Source organism: Schistocerca serialis, chromosome 8 (genome assembly GCF_023864345.2).
Source record: "Schistocerca serialis cubense isolate TAMUIC-IGC-003099 chromosome 8, iqSchSeri2.2, whole genome shotgun sequence".
In the NCBI taxonomy this organism is placed as follows: domain Eukaryota; kingdom Metazoa; phylum Arthropoda; class Insecta; order Orthoptera; family Acrididae; genus Schistocerca; species Schistocerca serialis.
In genome coordinates this window covers 296,857,097-296,879,134 of record NC_064645.1, presented here as the reverse complement: position 1 = coordinate 296,879,134, position 22,038 = coordinate 296,857,097, and the positions used below count along the sequence as shown (strand labels likewise).

Below are 22,038 nucleotides of genomic sequence, written 5' to 3'. Positions count from 1 at the left end.
GTAACTCAATTTTTGAATTAACAGGATGCTTCCCTAAGTGTTACCTGTCAGAGCTGTACCTAGACGAATCACGGGACCCATGTCTCTCCAACACGCCACACCCATTACAGAGCCTCCACCAGCTTGAAAAATCTCCCGCTGACATGCAGGGTCCATGGATTCGTGAGGTTGTCTCCATAGCCGTACAAGTCCATCTGCTCGATACAATTTGAAACGAGACTCGCCCGACCAGGCAACATGTTTCCAGTCGTTAATAGTCTAATGTCAGTGTTGACGGGTCCAGGCGAGGCGTACAGTTTTGTATCATGCAGTCATCAAGGATACATGAGTGGGCCGTCGACTCCGAAAGCCCATATCGATGATTGCCATTGTAGCAGCAGTAACCGATCTAACAACTACACCAGACACTTGTCTTGTATAGGCGCTGCGGACCACAGCGTCATATTCTGCCTGTTTACATATCTCTGTAGTTGAATGCGCATGCCTATACCAGTTTCTTTGCCGCCTCAGTGCACTTGCGAATTCGCGTACTGAGTCGAGCACGCTTGTAGCCGACAACAGACTCAGGTGACGACTGGGCAGCAGCGGAGTGTGACGAATAGAGTCTACGGCTACACGGAGATGACGTGTTCGGAGATGACACCACAGGACTCGCTGGCGAGTTTAATGCGAGTATACAGCGCTCATACAAGGCGATATGCTGAAGAATTTCACCAGTAATCCTGTTTTTAGAGACTATCAAACTCTTCCTCTTTGTTTTTGGCATTATTTTGCATTATCCTCATTTAAAGAGAATTGTTCACTCATTCCACCAAGTGGAAATTTTGTCCAAGTCTTTCTTCAATTTCTTACGGTCGCCAAACGATGATACTATCCTGTAGGCAACATCATAGTCAGCGAAAAATATACTGGCGTTGACTATCATGTCTGATAAATCGTTTCTGTATGTTGAGATCGTTAAGAGGTCCTATTACGCTTCCTTTGAGCACAGCCGATGTTACTTCCGTTCCTGTGCAATCTTTGCCGTCCAGTATAGCGTACTGAGTTCTGTTGGTCCAATATTCATCTTGCCAATCACACACTTGCGTGTGGTCGTACATTGCTCACAAAGGAAACTCCCCATCGTACCCACTCAAATTTGGCAGTAAAATGGCCCAGTGGACAGCCCGTCATAAAACTGAACATATATCAAACATGAAAACAGGAAGAAGATGTACTGAATCGTGAAAAAGGAAGTAAAATAGGAAGGGTGAACGCCCAAAGTTCAAGATATGTGATATTCGCCAGCTGCACTGTCGTGGTTGTGTGGTCACAGTGTTAGACTGCAAAGTGGGCGATCCGTATTCAAATCTTCCTTGTGCCCAATTTTTTTTTTCGCAAAATTATGAACCTTCCGTCCAATCAGTTACGTGTCTGTTCTCCTTCTGGTAGTCTTGGCGGTTGTCATGCTCTACATTGGTTAAAGAATATGAGTCATGTGGTAGAAATGTATTACCGTCGCGAGTAAATGTGATGAATAGTGAGAGCAAGTGAGATGCCGTATAGACCTCTCACAGAAATGAAAACAATAAATAAACGGATGTGAAATCTGTTACAACAAAGGGGCTCAAAAGTCAAAAACAACCAAAACTGAACCAGTTGTCACATATGGTACTTGTGTAGAACGTCTGGAGGCCTCTTCCTTAAACCTCGCTATTGCAAACGGAGGCTACACCACGACACAGACACGTATGTGAATGCCGCGAACACATACGTCAATGACCAGACGGACAGTTTATAATTTTGTGAGATTTGAACACCATAAGCACACAACCACAATGCCACGGCTGTCCAATTACGTTCGATGTAAGACATCTAGAACTTAGACCACTCACTGTGTGGTGTGCGTACTGTAAGACCTTCGGTACACACACCATCAGATTATTTGACTTGTCGCTCTAGCAAAGTAGGCGAGTGTCATTAATATGTCTCGTGGTCTTATTGTCGCGTGTTAATTTTCTGCCGTTAGGTCAGACGATAGAAATGCCACTTGCACGCTTAGAGTAGCAGATTGACGGTGACCAACTTTAAACAGAACTTGATTAATTTTCACACACATTTATTAAAGTAATAAAAAATATAGACATTGTGTAACTTGATTCTGGATGCTGTTTACAATTAACAATCTGAAGTTCCTTTGGTCTTGGTACGTTAGTCTTATTCTCACATATCCCTGATACTTGACAAAGTGTCTATACATTTCTCTTCATGGCTATGTACAGGAATATGATAATCTTATTAGGCGCAGACTGAAACTTGACTGTAGACTAATGCAGGATAATGCAGACTAACGCAGACTACTGCAGACAAATGCAGACTGACTAATCGGAGGTCTGTGCACTCGTTATAATACCTCGAGCATTCAGGTATCACTACGTGAGTGTGATCCGCGAGGAGAAAAGGTTCTACGTTAGCAGCAATCTCATTGGCTGTGTTACATATTAATACGCTGATTGGCGGAAGCAGAATTTGGTCCGTCTCTAAGACAGCGCCATCTCGTAGTGCGGAGACAGACGAGCGCTGCACCTGCGCTGTTGTGCTTAGCGGGGCGCGCTCTATTGGGAAAGTTGTGTACGCGCTGACTACACGGAACTATGTACACGACACACTGTTTCTATTCTGCTTCTTTTTTCATTATCCCTTTGTAAGGTGTCAGGCAAATCCAACACCTTCCATGAAAACCCTGAAATGATAAGCAAATCCAGTAGTATGTCACATAGCTCCGAATAAATCGTGACATTAAATTAACCAAAGTAATACGAGTAACGAGTGAGCAAATGGAATACCACAGACTAACACAAGAATGCCTAAATGCATGTCATACCTTCCCACCGTGAGACAGACGCAGTTCCGAGGGGAGAAACGAGAACAGAAGCCGAGAGCAGAACCGTGTTAAGCTGGAAGGCCCTACGATAAGGGACGGACACCCACGTCGTCAGCTAACCGCTACGACCACACCACCCGCAAGTTTTAGCGTGAGACTTTTTCGCGTCTCTGTTACGTTAGGACCACCCCCCCCAGCCCATGTTAACAGCTAGAGCCCTCCAGAAGAACAGTATAGATCTTACGATAACACAAAAGGGGCCACATCACCCGCAAGTTTTAGCGTGAGACTTTTTCGCGTCTCTGTTACATCAGGACCACCCCCCAGCCCATGTTAAAAGATAGAGCCCTCCAGAAGAACAGTATAGATCTTACGATAACGCTAAAAGGGCCACACCAGCTGCAAGTTTTAGCGTGAGACTTTTTTGCGTCTCTGTTACGTTGCAAACTTTAAAAACATTGCCCCACCACGAAAAGTATAACGTTTCTCATTGGATAGACAGAATTTTTGTAGGCGGAGCTTAAGGTTAACATTGAGACCAATCTTGAGACCCTGATTGGTCAGATGAAAACACAGCCAGATAGTTTTTTTTAAAACCAACTTCGGTAAATTGTAGTAAGTAGAAGTTAGGAGAGAGTTGCTTCCGAGAGGGCGAGCTGGACGGAGCTGCGCCGGCCGCCGGCCCCTGACGAACACCGAAAAGGTAATGAACGCACGCGATGCCGCATAACAGCGCAGAAAGCTTCACTCATCTGTTACACCCCCTTTTTGCGTAATACTAGTGTCGATCGTCAATTAAAGCTCATGGTGTTCACATTTGATTTGCCACTTGAAGTAAAAATCTGACACGCGATGGTTTTTCTGTTATGTAGTTATTGAGAAGCCACATCAGCCACTGTAATTTACGACAAGTTAGATAAGTAATTAAAGATAATTGAGGGTCACTGTAGACCATTTTGAAAGTTTTATCTTTTGTGACACTTAATTTAAACCTAGATTATAGATGTGATATGGCATAGGTCATCCTTCGATCCATTGTAGAACTTGGAAACCCATTCAGGGAATATTCGTTCACATTTTTGTTGAACGCTGTTGGTTTTTATCATCCTGTATTAAAACATTTCCTTTTATCAATAGTGCAATTTATAAACAATGTTTTGTGAGTAGAATAAAATTTCCAATGGTAAACTTAACTGCTTTTTCGACGTTATTTTACCAGCTGACTAAAAATAGGAAAGCCTTGAACCCCTTCCACTATAGTTAGTATTAAGATTCCTTTACAGGGAGTGCAGTGGAGCTGACGCTGAAATCATTAAGTATTTGGTTATATCATCGCTAGTCTCACTGAACTCTTCTGAATTCTACATGTCATGTGTGGTCTGACGTCTCCTTACCAGCAACAGGTCCCAGGTTCAAACTAGTCAATTCCCTAAGAAACACGCCCTTCCCGATAACAAGGATGCTCCTTTCTGCAATTATCTGGACGGTGGCAATGTGTTCGGCTTGTATGAACGCCCTCAAGTTTCACTGCACCTTCTAGCCAGAAACGTCACTCATAAATCGAGACTGCATAAAGCTATGCTGAAATAAGGAACACCATTGTTTCTCTCGTGTAATTCATTACTTGTCTGACATGTCACATGACCTAATACGAAAGTTACGAGTTGCATCCAAATGGCTGTTTAGAGTGGTAGCATATCTTGGCATGTTTTCTCCCTTTCCCGTCTCATACTACTCGACTTAAAGTTCTGTTTCTATCGACTTATGTTTGCTTTAGAAGACAATGAGGTGATGTGAAGACGTCCAGGACCGACGGACCAGCCAATACTGTAAGGATTTTCTAGTGTAGTGTACGCTTCTCCGCTCTGTATAAAGAGTGCACCGTAGTGCGTTTCGATGTGCTCGAGAGTTGCAACAGCGGCTTGAATCGACAAGCGGTTTGTCGCGCGGTGCAGTGTGGAGGCGTAGCGCAGGAATCGGGTCGCGCGGACCGCATGCAGGAATTCGGCGCCGCAGAAACCAGCGTGACGTGTACCGCTACATGTACGGCACGCGGCGCAGCCACAGACCGCTGTAAGCGCGCTTCATCAAAGCAAAGGCAGCACTGCTACACCGAAATATGACGGACGTTGAATAAGTAATGCAACACTTTTTTTCTGACAGCAGGTTGGTTTTTTTTTATTCAGGATTCCTATAAACCACATTATTCCTCACTCTTTTGGCTACTGTTTTCCAACATAATCTCCGTTCAATGCGACGGCCTTACGCCACCTTATTGGGATGGCCTGTATGCCCGCATGGTACCAGTAAGAGCCAACGTCTTGCTGCATCGATAACCTCCCCGTCATCAACGAACTGCTTTCTACGGAGTGCATCCTCCTTTGGGCCAAACAGATCGGAAGGTGCGGTGTCCTGGCTGTATGCTGGATGAGGAAGAACAGCCGAGTGAAGTTTTTTGAGCTCTCCTCGGATGCGCATACTTGTGTGCGGCCTTGCCTTGTCATGGAGAAGGAGTAGTTCGTTTGCATTTTTGTGGCGATGAACAGGCTGAAGTCGTTTTTCTGTTTCCTGGGGTAGCACAATACACTCCAGACTTGATTGTTGCATCGCAAGGGAGGACATCAAATAGAGTAACCCCTCTGAGTCCCAGAAAACTGTTGGCATAACATTACCTGCTGAAATTGTTCTTCGGAGGAGAAATAATATAGCGCCACGCCATGTATTGCCGTTTTGTTTCTAGTTAGAAGTGATGAATCCATGTTTCTTCGTCTGTGACGAAGTTCGACAAATAATTGTCACAGTCTCGTAACGCGGAAGCAATTGCGCACAGATGCTCTTTCGTTTGCTCTTGTTAGGCTGTGAGGATTACCCCAACTGGTGGACGAGTGTGTCAGTACTACCGACAATCGAGCGGCAGGGAGCTTGATTGTTTTCCGTCCATCACCGCCAACGAGAGTGTCCGCACGTTCCAACACAGCTGTGTGTGGCCGGCCGGCACGTGGGAGATCCGATAGGTACGCGCGCCAACAGCTTGACCAAGGCAGCACAGAAGTGCTTGAGGCTGATCGGAAAACCCAGAGCTTGCGCCATGCCCTCTCCATCTTTTTGACAGGCTGAAAGAACTCGTGGAGGAAAGAGATCTTTCAGCCATGAGTATGTTGAGACAGTGGTTCTCGAATTGCTCTGCGACCAAGGAGCGGATTTCTGTCATTGAGGAACTGAACGATTGGTAGAACGATTCGAGCACTGTTTACAGAGACTTGGCTATTATGTTGAAAAATAGTGTAATGTATCTTCGTCGCTTTGAAGTGTATTGTAGCAGTCTGACAGGAAGACTCAAAGAAAGTTACTTGGCATACAATAATAATACGTAACTCAATTTTTCATTTAACTCCTCTTTGTCGCATTTTGTAGTCACTTAGAATTCCTTAAAGGACATCATATTCGCCGTTGATGGTAGAAATTATTTATTTCACTATTGGAATTTCGGCCTCTGGGCCGTTGTGCTGAAGGAAAATCTTTTGCATTATCATTTTAAAATGGCTCAAAACCTGAAATTGCGTTACTGAAATAAATAATTTCTACAGTCAACGGCGAATATGATGTCGTTTAAAAATTCAGTTTTTGAAGTCCGCTGGTAATATCCAATCTATAGCGATGTCAATACAGACGAAACCTGAACTCTTTTAGACTGAAAATATGTCTACTGGGTGGGATCGACTTCTTTCAAACAACGTACAGTATACAGTGGTGTAGGTTACGGAAGCAGATATCACACGCTGCAACCATTAACCCTGGTAAGACCACGTTTGGAAGAAATAAAAAAAAAAAAGACTTTCAGAATTTCTTGTCATTCACTAGAATTTTGAAATGTAACAATGACTTCAAAGTGACGCTGTAGCCTAGCGGTTAAGTTATTTGAATGGTATTTCTTGTGATTCATTAGAATTTTCAAAAGTAACGACTGCAAAGTGGCGCTGTAGCCTAGCGGTTAAGTTACTTGGATGGTATGCTGAATGAAGGTTGCGTGTTCGAATTCTGATGGGTGCCATCTACATTTTTTTTATCTTTATTGAAATGACTGGAATCATTAATTTTGGTCAGTTCATCAGTTCAAATATTTTTTCACGTTTTCAGTCCTCTGCTGTATCATTTTAAACACCATATTAACTGTATTTGTTCACAGTTTTTTAAAATTTGTTTTATTCTTTTTCATTTATAATCTTTGTCCACGTGATTTTAAATATTTTTATTTGTCCGTCGTAATATTTAAACGTTTGAAAATATCGAACTATGAGTTAAAAAGAAGATGAAATAGTGTATTTATATTGGTTGTACAATGGTGTCAAACATTTATTTTACGTTAAAAAATGTACATTTTTATGGTAATTGTCATTCAAACATTTGCAACATAAATTCTTGTCATACCAAGGACTAAATAATGCAGAGTAAAATATAATCGAAAGAAGATATTATAAATAAAGCGAAATTCTTCCAAGATGTGTAGTAGAAATAGCGACTGCAAAATAGGAACTAAGGTATAAAATGGGGGAACAAAAGAAATTCAATCGAAGTAAACACATTAAAATACTTAAAATCACTTGTGCAAATGTAACAAATGATAAAATGAATAAAATGAAATAAGCAATGAGGTCAAATAACAAAGTTAATACTATGATTACAATGATGAGGAAAATGATTAGAAATGAAAGAAAAATTATTTTGAAACCGATTGAATAAAAACGCGTACCACAGTCATTTCAGTAAAAATGGAGTGCTTGCGATGGTGTTCGAACCCACAGCTTTCATTTAGTATACCATCCAAATAACTAGTAAGCTACTAAATTTGAATTCATTGCTAATATAAAGGCTCTAGTGGATCTCAAGGTAGTTTCCAAACATCGATTCCATTCCTGGGTACCTAACTCTAAGAGACAAAGAAACGTGTCGGAGTATAGATGTCGTAGCCGAGTACCAAAGCGAACAGCTGTTGTAAACTTACCTCCATCACAACGGAGAATTTTCTTGAGCTGTAATCTAAGTTATCGTTATGTAATAATTTTATTTTTAATTTTTATAGATAGGAAGCTGTGTTGTGCTCTTGTCCCACATCACAGTCTTAGATATTGTGTCCCCCCCCCCCCCCCCCCCCTCTCTTGCAGTCCTTGCTCCCGTTTCGTCAGTGTCTTTCCGCTGGCGTTATCACTGTTACGTATCTTTCCAGTCTCACGATTGATAGAACGATAGCAGATTTTTTTTCCATTCATCAATAAGCTGTCAGAAAACCTCCCAGGGATTGCTCATCACATTCATGTTGAAATTAAGACTGTTCCGAAAATTTCTTGTATGTGCTGTGCAGCCCCTTGTTTATTGCAAGACAGTTATCTTGAATCACATCCAAAACGGCAGATTATTTATAATTTATCATATCAGTCTAGCTTCAAGAAGCATACGACAGAAAAAAACTACTTCACAAATTTACATCTCTAGGTGTCTCAATGTGTAACAGCCTTACCTCTTAACACTTGTTACTGAAACAGCTCGAAGTACTCACATACCACCAGACATGGTGACACTGAGAGCATTTACAATAAACAAATGTGCCAATGGATCACAGTACTGCTCTGTACCAGTCACATTTTCTCACTTGGGAAGCTGAAGTGTATTCCTTTCCCTCAATTAATACTGATTCTTGAAACTTTTAAGCAAACTTTCGAGGGATATTTGATGCGTATCCTCTATGAGTTCAGTTCTTCCAGAATTTTCGAGACACTCTCCTGTGGATCAAAGAAATGTTTGACCATTCGTGCTACCCTTCATTGTACACAATCTCAACGAAAGTAACTTGACACCACCATGTAATGTGGAACTGACTAACAGGGGTCATGAGAGGTAGACTTGCCAGCATAAAAAGATTGATCAGGAGAGCTCAGTGACTTCGAAGATGTCAGATGTCACCTGTGTAACAGATCTATCAAGGATACTTCAGCACTTCCACAGCAGCCCAAGTCAACTGTTGCTGATGTGATTGTGAGGGAACGATCACAGCTAACGCAAGGTCAGGCGGACCTTATGTACTGACTAACAGGGACCGTCGTGCGTTGTAGAGGGTGGTTGTAGAAAATTGCATGAGATCGGCGGAAGTAATCACTAGTAGGTTAGAAATTTCTGCCAGCGGTCCAGCTAGTACAGCTCTTCATATGCCACATACCAGTATCTCTGAAATCAGTGCTAAGCGACAGTTGATGTGGTCTAAAGAGTGACGTCACTGGACAGAGGATGACTGGAAGCGAGTGATTTGGAGTGGTGGATCTAGCTACACCCTGTGCCAATCGTATGGAAGCCTTTGTATTTGGTGAATAGATATCGTTACAGTTACGTGCGGATGAGGTGGTGTTACCGAATGGGGGTGTTTTTTGTCGTTAGGCGGGGTCCTCCTACTTGGCTTAAGCAAACGCTAAATGCGGAAGGTTGTGAACGAATTTTATAGGACTGTGTACTGATGAACTTTGGAGACGATGATTGTGTCACTATAACAGCGTACCTGTCATAAAGCACCATCGGTCAGCTAATGGTTTGTGGACAGTAACATTCTTGAAGTAGAATGGCCTACACACGTCCCGATCTCAACTCTGTGGATCACCTTTGGGATCAGTTAAAAAATCGTACTAGCGTCCAGACCGTAACGTTTCGGCTCTTGAGCAATAATAGGCTGCTGTTTCTCCACAGACGTTGAGACACCTCACTGATAGCGTCCCCTACTAAGTCCAAGCCGTCATAAAGGCGAAGGATGGATAGAGCCCATATTAGTGTCCACTGATAGCTGTCGTCATAATTTCGACCGATATATGTTAAATGTCCTCTGTTGGGGCGCCACATACTTTGTCAAGACTGAAGCATGGGTCCCCTGAATGTTTTGTAAGCGCTCTACTTTGTAGACTGGCCATTTTCTCTGTATCCGACGAATGAAACGAAGTATGCCATCTATTTTACCTACAATTGGAGGACTGTCCAATAAACTGTTATACTCAGATGCTTCTATGAATTGTTAGATTTCATTTGTAACTTATTCAAGTTGTAGGTATACGATACTGCTGTTCTTGTTTTTTGTGAAGCTCACAATTTTAAATTTTTGAATATCTGAAGTTAGTTTCCAATTTTTGCTCTACTTTGAAGTCTTGTCAAGATCTGTCTGGATATCTGTGCAGCCGTTTTTCATATAATGCTTCATTAGCAGTAACTCCACCATGTAAATGAGCTCAAATGTGGCTGATAGAATTGTTCGCTCTTCCTAAAACGTGCTTTTAGAGAGTCGTTTTCCCCGTTATATTGATTTTGGGTGACATTACACATTGGTGTAAGGATATGTATCATAAATAATTACCCCATAGTTTATTCTGGCGTATTTACAACGTTATCAGCTGTGTATGAAACCATCTACGGGCCAGTGAAGCCCAGTTAATGTCAATCTTTGTATGCCCGACGATGGTCAAATTATTAGACTCAAATGGTGTGCTTTGGAGCTGAGTGTGCATCATGGAATTTAGGCTATATCTCGGAAATACTTGCCAATTTGTTCCTACAGTCATACCGCATACAAGCCGCGGGATTCCCATCCCCCAGGAACGTATCTAGAACCTCTTTGATTTCATTCTATGACGCTTAGAGAACCGATCGTGGGGCTACCAGCTTCGCATTAGACTGAATTCTCGGTTAGACGTTTCATACTTTTCTGTAACTTTATCTATTTAAGTATTCAAATGTGCATAGTCTACAGTATAAAATTAATTTTCAATCACTCATATCCTTGTTGTTGAATGTTAAGGTTATTATAGCTTCGAATTCTTACTGCTAAATTATGTTCATTTCGGACTGTATCCCGTGGGATATTTGCTGTGACCTCTGAATAAGCCGGTTCATTTTTTAGATCAACAAGATTTAACCGGTTCATAGTAGCTGGAGGATGACGGGTAGCGGAATATTACTTGTCACCTGACAAACTAATAACAGGTTTGGTGACGGAGATCTCCCATTGTTACAGACACACAAAGAACGCGTTGCCACCCGTGGGAACACCGTATTGTTATTTACAACGATGAGTCATTGCAGTTTGCATTTAGTCGGCAAGTACTTCTGAGCGCATAACTACACAGTTTAATGACATGTGTGGGAATTAAATAATTCCGACCTTGATTTTGCAGGTCTTGAAGCTTAGAGTGGCGTTAGCTGCCAAGGTACTGTCGCTGAATATGTGGATGTGATTGTATCGTTTTCCTCACATGCCTCCTTAAACTACTTACGTATTTTGAAGATTACCTCACATTGCCAGCTGTATTGGAGACGATCTCAGAATCTGAACACGGTTGTTCTTATTACAGAAGTTTATTCGCCAACATCGCATAAAAATACACATTGGTTACTATTTCCAGTGAAATTAAATCGCTATCTTCAGATCATCTGTATAGAAAAAAGTTTTTACAGGGACAGTCCACTTTGTCGACTCTTCACACTAATTGGACACCATGTCTCGCCATACAATAAGGGAAGAGCTGTGTGAACAGTGCGCAATAGTCACAAATAAAATACATAAGACGCTTTAAGTAGGCTGTTTAGGTTTTTATGTTGGTAACGCCACGTAGTGCTCTGTATGAAAATGCTGACTGTGCTGTGTGCAGTCTGTGGCTGGTTGGACTCATTGTTGGATATTTGCTTGTGTAGTGTTGGACAGTTTGATGTGAACAGAGTGTAGTGTTGGGCAGTTGGAGGTGAGCCGCCAGTAGTGGTGGATGAGGGGAGAGTGATGCCAGAGTTTTGAGAGCAGACGATCTGGATGTGTGACCGTCAGAAAAAGAAAATTTGTAAGACTGGATGTCATGAACTGATATATATATTATGACTTTTGAACATTATTAAGGTAAATACATTGTTTGTTCTCTATCAAAATCTTTCATTTGCTAACTATGCCCATCAGTAATTAGTGCCTTCAGTTCTTAGAATCTTTTATTTAGCTGGCAGTATTGTCGCTCGCTGTATTGCAGTAGTTTGAGTAACGAAGATTTTTGTGACGTTACGTCATTCATGAAAGGTACAGGTTATTGTTAGTCAGGGCCATTCTTGTGGAGGGATTATTGAAAGTTAGATTGCGTTGCGCTAAAAAAATACTGTGTGTCAGTTTAGTGATGATCCGAATAAGTAAAGAGAGAACTGTCTGAGTACGTTCAGTTTTGCTCAGATGTTTGAAAATGAAATAACGTAGAAGTTTACCAGCACAGTCATTCTTAATTTTTGAAGGGGAAATTTCAGCGCTTATAAAGTCCATTCATTTTGTGTCCTTGTTGACATTTGATAGGAAATTTTTTCTATACAAATGATCTGAAGACGGCAATTTAATTTCAGTGAAACTAGTAATCATTGTGTATTTTCATGCGATCTGGGCGAATCAACTTCTGTAATATGAGGAACAAGTGTCCTTACTTATGCTTACAGAACTTACACATCAGACAGACAATCCCATATGTACCTCTAAGCCGCTCAATAGCAGAAACTTTGTCGGTTTAATAAGCTCTTAAACGGATAACTGCAGTCAACGGATAATTAGTGAACTATGTAGTACATATGTTCATTGTGCATGCGCGACACAACGAAATTTACGAGGTCTTTCTCAATAAAACAAAAGTTCTACGCCTTTATTTTTAATGCCCACACATGTAATTTTCAACGTCATCACCTTGGTGACGAACAGATTTTTCCCAAAGGGAGACCAGTTTTTTGATATCGTCACTGTAGAATAGCCACAACCTCAGCTCTGCTTGCGCGGCTTCATGACTATCAAAGCGAAGCCCTCGAAGGTATTCTTTAAGTTTTGGAAACAGATGAAAAAAATCGGATGGGCCAAGGAACTGTAAAGAGGGCCATCGATGACAGTGAACCCAAGGCGTCGGATTGTTGCAGATGCCACAGCACTTGTGTATGGCGTGGTGTTGTCATGCTGAAGCGGAGAGTGCTCCAAGTGAGGACGAATTCTTCGAAGTCGTACTTTTAGTTTTCTCACGCACCAACATAGTTACGTTACACACAGCCATGTTACACGCTACAATTCGGAACCATCTAGCGGCGTGTGGTTGCAATTGGCATCAGTAAAGCGGAGAAGTCGACCGAGTGACATGCATGACATGGAATACCTCAACTGATACTGAGAACAGAATAAAAAATTATGATCCATTACCTTTCTGCTTGCCCTCGTAGAAATATACAATAAAAATTTTTGACGAATGCGTCGCTCAGGACCATACATCACGTAAGATTTTGCCCAATTATATATTAATCAGCTTTAAGAACGTTTTCCGTACGATTCATCAAATTACAAACTTTTCCATATGTATAAAAAATTTTAAACACTAAAATAGTTTATATTATAGCAGCAAACAAATAACGACCACAAAGCGAGACCTCAGCAAGAAAGCTTGTAACGACCACCTGAGGGTGGGCTTTAAAAATATTCTAAACTGGTAATGATTGGATTTAAATTAGCTATTTATACCATACTTGGTGGCTGGTTTTCGTATTCTAGTGACAATCCTACTAGCTGAAAAGGACATACGTCGCTTGTTTTCTTCCTTTGTTTTCTGAACTGGAAAAACTGCAGTGAATCAGATCGTATGTGTAGTATTTAACTTATTCAAAGCTTCATTTGGAATTTTGCTTTCGGGTTAGAAGACATATAGGTTTTGTGGATGTCCAACAAGGAAAACAATGTTGTCCGTGCAAGAAACACGGTTCTTTTAAGTTCACTCCATAACACTGTAATGTTTGCCCACGTGCTTTATTGATAATCACACTGTACGGTGGTCTTTCTGGAAATTGGAGACTTTCAAAGCCAAATTGTTAGTTGAAATGAGCGGAATCCATGGTATGAATACTGATTAGCCTTTAACTTTTTAGGTTATTACCACTTCTGTTATCTTGTTTACAAGTTCTTTTACTAAGGCGTAGGGGGAAAATTGAGCGAATACAAGAATTCTGTTGGGAAGTTTAGTATTTTGTCTTGGTTCATCATTGCATCAATGTATTTTTACTTCCTCTGGAACTCTATTCTGTATTCGTTGATTTGTTTGTTGAACGACTTTCTTTTTTGTTGGTAAAATTATGCGCCTACACGATCATGCTGTGTTTCCGTAGTTTCCCTCCACAAGCCGATATACTCTTTTATTCCTCTGCCTTTATAATGTACACAACTCAGCGGTTAAGATGATTTTGCCGAAGTGCGGATCAATGGTGTAACTGCCGTTCCCAAGTTGCATTGTACGTATAGCGTTCGTTAACATTCGAGAATATTCACAAGAGATCGAGAACGTTAAAGAACAACCTCGAACTTTTTTTCCCTTGAAAGTGCACTGATGCGAAAGAGACAGAACGTCCTGTTCACTGCTAGGAAGTGACAGTGACCACTTCGACTACATGTCCACAACCATATACCTATATACATGGGTGATGTTGAATGGAATATATATATATATATATATATATATATATATATATATATATATATATATATATATATATATATATATATATATATATACATATCACGAAATGAGTGTCGAACGAAAAAAACAACAAAGAACGAAACATGTCTAGTTTGAAGGGGGAAACCAGACGGCGCTGTGGTTTGACCGCTAGATGGTGCTGCCATAGGTCAAACGAATATCAACTGCGTTTTTTTAAAATAGGAACCCCCATTTTTATTACATATTCGTGTAGTACGTAAAGAAACGTGAATGTTTTAGCTGGACCACTTTTTTCGTTTTGTGACACATGGCGATCTAATAGTCACAAACATATGGCTCACAATTTTAGACGAACATTTGGTAACAGCTGGGTTTTTTAAATTAAAATACAGAACGCAGGTTCGTATGAACATTTTATTTCGGTTGTTCCGATGTGATACATGTACCTTTGTGAACTTATCATTTCTGAGAACGCATGCTGTAGCAGCGTGATTACCTGTAAATACCACATTAATGCAATAAATGCTCAAAATGATGTCCGTCAACCTCAATGCATTTGGCAATACGTGTAACGACATTCCTCTCAACAGCGAGTATTTCGCCTTCCGTAATGTTCGCACATGCATTGACAATGCGCTGACGCATGTCGTCAGGCGTTGTCGGTGGATCGCGATAGCAAATATCCCTCAACTTTCCCCACAGAAAGAAATCCTGGGGACGTCAGATCCGGTGAACGTGCGGGACATGGTATGGTGCTTCGACGACCAATCCACCTGTCATGAAATATGCTATTCAATACCGCTTCAACCGCACACGAGCTATGTGCCGGACATCCATCATGTTGGAAGTACATCGCCATTCTGTCCATGCAGTGAAACATCTTGTAGTAACATCGGTAGAACGTTACGTAGGAAATCAGCATACATTGCACAATTTAGATTGACATCGATAAAATGGGGGCCAATTATCCTTCCTCCCATAATGCCCCACCATACATTCCACTTGTCGCAACCATCGTGGATTTTACGTTGCACAATAGTGCATATTGTGCCGGTTTTCGTTACCGCTGTTGGTGAATGACGCTTAGTCGCTAAATAGAACGCGTGCAAGAAAATCTGTCATCGTCCCGTTCAAATGGTTCAAATGGCTCTGAGCACTATGGGACTCAACTGCTGAGGTCATTAGTCCCCTAGAACTTAGAACTAGTTAAACCTAACTAACCTAAGGACATCACAAACATCCATGCCCGAGGCAGGATTCGAACCTGCGACCGTAGCGGTCTTGCGGTTCCAGACTGCAGCGCCTTTAACCGCACGGCGACTTCGGCCGGCCATCGTCCCGTAATTTCTCTTGTGCCCAGTGGCAGAACTGTACACGACGCTCAAAGTCCCCGCCATGCAATTCTTGGTGCATAGAAATATGGTCCGGGTGCAATCGATGTTGATGTAGCATTCTTAACACCGACGTTTTTGAGATTCCCGATTCTGGCGCAATTTGTCTGCTACTGATGTACGGATTAGCCGCGACAGCAGCTAAAACACCTACTTGGTCATCATCATTTGTTGCAGGTCGTGGATGACGTTTCACATGTGGCTGAAAACTTCCTGTTTCCTTAAATAACGTAACTATTTGGCGAACGGTCCGGACATTTGGATGATGTTGTCCAGGATACGGAGCAGCATACATAGCACTTACCCGTTGGACATTTTGATCACAATAGCCATACATCAACACGATATCGACCTTTTCCGCAATTAGTAAACGGTCCATTTTAACCCGGGGAATGTATCACGAAGCAAATACCGGCCGCACTGGCGGAATGTTACGTGATACCACGTACTTATACGTTTGTGACTATTACAGCGCCATCTGTCACAAATCGAAAAATGTGGTCCAACTAAAACATTCATATTTGTTTACGTACTACAGGAATATGTAATAAAAATGGGGGGTTCCTGTTTTAAAAAACGCAGTTGATATCCCTTTGACCCATGGCAGCGCCATTTAGCGGGCCAACCATAGCGCCATCTGGTTTCCCCCTTCAAGCTAGACAAGTTTCGTTCTTTGTAGTTTTTCCGTTTGACGCTTATTTCGTGAGATATTTGGCCCGGTAACGATCAATGGACCGCCCTGTATATCCAATGATACGCATGTGTCAGTTCCTAAATGACTGTGTTTAAGTTTGACTTGTAGCTATGCATCATGAGATAATGTACGTTGATAACGACCGTGATATGCACGAATACGCGTGGCAAACAATTTCTTGACGAGATGATGATGTTCTGGAGAACGGGTCATTTTTGAAACTGCACTGCCGGAAAAAAATTAGTACATGCGGAATGTCGACGTCTATTTGGATCTCATGATGGTGTATGTCACCTGGGGGATAGTAGATTGTTCCAACATCGTCAGCCAGATAGCATCATGGCATAGCTAGCAGAGCGCAGTCTGTGTCTACCCATTAATAGGGAATGCCCACAGCCAGAAGGCTCAGTGTGGTGCAAACCGCGTGAAGCAACCAGGAAACTATGCCACGGGGACGCACCCGTGCATCCTACAGCCAAATGACCCAGTCTGAAAGGGGTCACATTGGGACCTTCCGAGTGGCCGGATGATCCTTTGGGAGAATTCTCACACAAGTTGGAGGTACTGCGTCAGTTGTGCAACGATGCTGGTGTCAGTCGTCACGTGGACATTCTCACACTCGTAGATGAGGTTCTGGACGTTCAACGGCACAGGCGTCCGCTGGGATCGTAGTACTTTAAGGTAGCAGTGGCAGATCGTACAGCTACCACAGCTCGGACAAAGAGAGCTTGTGAGCCCACACGTGTCGACATGAAATGTTGTTAGCAGTGGGACTACCAGCACGCACACCCCTAACCCGCCTTCCATTCACAGCACAGCATCGATGTGCACGGTTCGACTGTGCTGTCGGAGGACTATTGGAAGATGGAATGGCGACCTGGGGTCCTCAGCGTTGAAAGCAGATTTTGTTTCCACGCAAGTGGCGGTCGTTTGTACGTAAGACTCAGACCTGGCGAGTGCTTTCTCTTAGACTGCATTCGTCCAAGACCCAACGGCCTTATGGTCTGGGGTACGATAAGCTACAGCTCCGGTTTACTTTCGGTGTTTCTGGAGAGGACGCTAAGGAGTGCTCGATACAAGCAGATTGTTGTTAGACCCATTCTTTTGCCACTCTCGAAACATGAAGGTGACGTGCTGTTCCAGCAGGACAATGCTCGCCCACACTGCCCGTAAAACTCAACATGATCTGCAAGACGTGCAGCATCTTCCCTGGGCAGCACGATCTCCGGACTTGTCTCCATTCAAAATGGTTCAAATGCCTCTAAGCGCTGTGGGACTTAACATCCGAGGTTAGCAGTCCCCTAGACTTAGAAACTACTTAAACCTAACTAACCTAAGGACATGACACACATCCATGCCCGAGGCAGGTTTCGAACCTGCTACCGTAGCAGCAACGCGGTTTCGGACTGAAGCGCCTAGAACCGCTCGGCCACAGCGGCCGGCTGTCTCCAATCGAACATGCTAGGATACGATAGGAATGATTCGTGCGACTCGTCAATGAAAAACTATTACAGAACCACGTGAACAGCACGACTAGGCGTCACACAACGTCTCCCAAGACAGTATTCAATATCTGTACGATCGACTGTATGCCAGAATCAGCGCCTGCCTTGGCGCCTGTGGATGCTACACCACGTACTAATATGGGTGATTCAGCATGTATCGATACCTGGTAACTCAGAAGTGCAAGCGTCATTGATCTATAAATGTAGTCATTTTATGTAGTCCACATGCACCGTTACAACAATAAATAATGAGTGAACTGAGAACTTATAAAATACTATGATCTTTTCCCGCAGTGTAGTAGAGTGGAATAAAGCATTTTAAAGTATTGCCAAGCGCAATAATGTCTTTCCCCAAATTTATTGAGGGGTGCCCTTCTAGCAGAAAATAATGCTAGAAATCCTTCAGATTAGGCGAATTTGGTGGCTGCCGCCTCAATGTGAGTTCGCTGTGACGCTCCTGAACCTACAGGAACACGATATTGTCTTTGCGACATGGAAAATTATTCTGTGAGAAGATGCCATCGCCGCTGGGGAACACATCAAGCATTAACAGATGGTCCGTAGTATTGACGTGGTTCGCAACTGGCATACTGGCCTTTGATTACTATAATACGTTCCATGGAAGCCCAGATGAATGACCCCATAGCTCAATATAGCCCCCCACTGACCTCTACGTCAATGGCACGGCGCGTGAAAGGCGACAAGTCTCCACTGATCCACTGTCCAATCTGCGCCCACTGCAATAGTAATTAACGATGTCGTTGGGTCAACGTAGGAACAAGCAAGGTTCGTATGGCGTGCAACCTCTTATTTAACAATGTGCACTGAACCAAAGGCTTCAGAACACTTTGGCCTTCACCAGCATTACAGATCAGATAGCCGGCTATGCCACTTAAACCGTGTTTAATTTTCAAAGAATATTCTTAAGAATTTATTTTATTTACTAGCGATTCATCAAGAACATTAACACATCTAATCACACTATGTAAGCACGGAAGTAGTTGCCAGGGAGTAACTGATGAAATCACAACCAAGTTCCCTTTAACAAATGGGAATTTTATTCGCTTTAATAGTGCCTAAAAACATTTTTTAAAAGAAACAGATTTTAAATTATAATCAGAAAGCACCCTCTAAATATCAAAGTTACAATTTATTCAGAGGCAGAAAGAAACAAGCTTTGACTGTATGAGCTTTCAGGCAGAGAACATTGCCGCTCCCTTTTGACACGGCCGTAGTTACGACCGCTCAGAACAACCTCTGAAAGACTACACTGGTGCAAATCTGCAACACACCAGATAACTTTAAACTAAGAGTTTTAACAATTTACACAAGCACACAAACTATGCACCCCCCGTAGGAGGGATAGAAATGCTACAAACACCAACAATTAAAATATTAACCTTGCCACCGAAGGTGCAACTTGATTTTAACTTGTAAGAAATGTCTTACGGTGAAAGGGTGGCAACTTTATATACTAAAATGATCATTTAAATAAAAGCCCATGAAATGCAATCTTATATAAAATTCTACGAGGTTCGCCAAGCAATAGTTAAGATGCTCTACAGTACACAGATACCGCCTCTCGAGATCATAGGCAATAATATCAAAGTTTCCAAAGATCAAAACATATTTCAGGTATTAGGCCGTTGCACTCCAAGCAATAAATTCGTTAACACACCAAATCCGACAAACATGACAGAGGCAGCTGCTAACGTACGGTAGATTGATAGGGAGATTACCTAACAACCCGAACCGCAGGTTGCTCTAACCCGGCCCTACTCCACAAGGGAAAAACTGACCACCCAATTTATAAACAACCACCTTCCCGCGGGTGGGCAAACGGAGAAGAATGGTGGGACGACCCCAAAGCAAAAACGGCTGGTGACCTCACCAAGAAAACAAGTAGAATTTAACAAGAGTAAATCAAACAAGATATCACCAATTACTTAACTTCCGATAAACTGCGATTTCTCGAGAAGATCTGGCGTAGCAAACCCAAATCGTTCTCCAGATCCGTCCGCTGCCAGCCGCTTCAACGGACGCAGGAAGGCGCGCCGATCTCCCGTCTCACGGCGTCACAGCTCGCACCGGCCAGACCGATGTGGTGGGTTGACTCCTGTTGCTCTCGTGTCGACCGCGAAGGCACTACCCCTCGCTATACGCCGCGGCCCACTGGACTCACGTGGCGACCTCACATGCGCCGACGCTCAAGACGGACAAGTCATCTTGTGTCTCAGTGTGCGACCGACCAAACGATCGATCCAACCGCCAATGACCATTGCCTGAGCAAACTCGAGCAGACTGGCGGCCTAACGCGCAGACTCAGATGCAGGAACTAAGCCCCGACTGGTCGACCACTCGCTGAGTTCTCTTACTGGCGGAGTGGAAAGACTCTCATTTTGCCGGCTTTAAAGGTTGATTCGAACGACAGACATACTAGCACTCCGAGCGACAGACAGACACTAACTGCCTAACAAATGCGGACGAGAGACAGACTAGCAAGCTGGGTACGGCAGACTGACCCAGACAGACCGACTGGCGAGCTCATAGCGCCGCTCAAATGCACGTGAACAGGCCACCTTTCCCCTTTTCCACCAGAGGGAGACACCACAGCTGCGATTGCCACAGCGGCGCCACTGCCAGAAACGGAGGGCGACTGCTTCACACTACGCGCTGCGGCGTGCTCTTCAAAACAGCAATTTTTACCAGGGTTCACCTCTGTACAGAGCGGGCAAATCTCCGAGCTCTGCGTTCTGTGATGAGGCGTGGACGCCCAACACCTTGTCGCCTACTCGTGGTTTCACGGTCCATCAACCACTTTCCATAGATGTTCACGACAGTAGCGTGCGAACAGCCAAGCAGCTTCACTGTTTCCAGGCACTGGGCCACGAGTGTCCCTGTGACAACGTCATGTGTGTCGGTAGATTTCCCCGATTTGTGTCTACTCCACTTACAAACGTTCGGCGCGTTCTGTTGCAGGCTGCATCCAGCAGCGCTACGTGCTCTCGGTGATGGGATTCCTGGCGATCGCCAACGCGTACACGATGCGCACCAGTCTGTCGGTGGCCATCACGGAGATGGCGTGCAGCGACCCCTCAGCAGGCTCCAGCACTGGAAACTCCTCCTCCAACGACAGCCAGCCAGATGTCGGCCTGCAGTGCCCCGCTGACGACGAATTCGAGGCCAGCTCGGTATTTCGCATGTTTTTCTTTATCCTTTATGTACATTCTTACCGACGGGCTTCACCAACAAGACAATTCAAGAGATGAAGATAGCAACCGAGTTGAAACTGAAGGGGAACCTGGCAGTATGTTCACACACAACGAAAATATTAGAAGAGAATACATAAGGTCGTCTATATTACCACCAAGCAAGATGGTTTTGTGAAAGGTTGTGGCGCCACCAGCGCTGTCCATCCAACTCGCTTTCTTATTGAGAAATACTGTAATAGGCCTAAGCATCCCCGCTTTGAATTTAAATCTTATATTAGGCCGCATCATGTTGAATTTCTTTTATACACCTTTTTGCTGAGATTTTCTTCAGGATCATCTGGTGTTCACAGTTATCTCGACACTGTCAAAGACCATACTCACGTACATTTATAAAAGGGAGTGTCCACATACTTCTGGTGAAGAAGTGCTGTTGTTGGGTACAATTAGAGTTATAAAACAACCACAGGCTATCGTTGAAGCGTAGACTAGAGTACACTACTGGCCATTAAAATTGCTACACCAAGAAGAAATGCAGATGATAAACGGGTATTCATTGGATAAATATACTATACTAGAACTGACATGTGATCACATTTTCACGCAATTTGGGTGCATAGATCCTGAGAAATCAGTACCCGGAACAACCACCTCTGGCCGTAATAACGGCCTCGATACGCCTGGGCATTGAGTCAAACAGATCTTGGAAGACGTCTACAGGTACAGCTGCCCATGCAGCTTTAACACGATTCCACAGTTCATCAAGAGTAGTAACTGGCGTATTGTGACGAGCCAGTTGCTCGGCCATCATTGACCAGACGTTTTCAGTTGGTGAGAGATCTGGAGAATGTCACCAAACACGGATGCGA

At 43.1% G+C, this 22,038-nt stretch overlaps 1 protein-coding gene across 2 annotated transcripts in view; it reads left to right on the top strand.

Annotated features, from left to right (window-relative positions):
• Positions 1–22,038, top strand: part of LOC126416451 (putative inorganic phosphate cotransporter) — a 376,726-nt gene that overhangs the window by 271,716 nt on the left and 82,972 nt on the right. For both annotated transcript variants that reach the window (XM_050084178.1, XM_050084179.1), the window contains exon 2: positions 20,940–21,151. In XM_050084178.1, the coding sequence (XP_049940135.1) occupies positions 20,940–21,151 (212 nt within the window). The remainder of the gene's footprint in view (positions 1–20,939; positions 21,152–22,038) is intronic.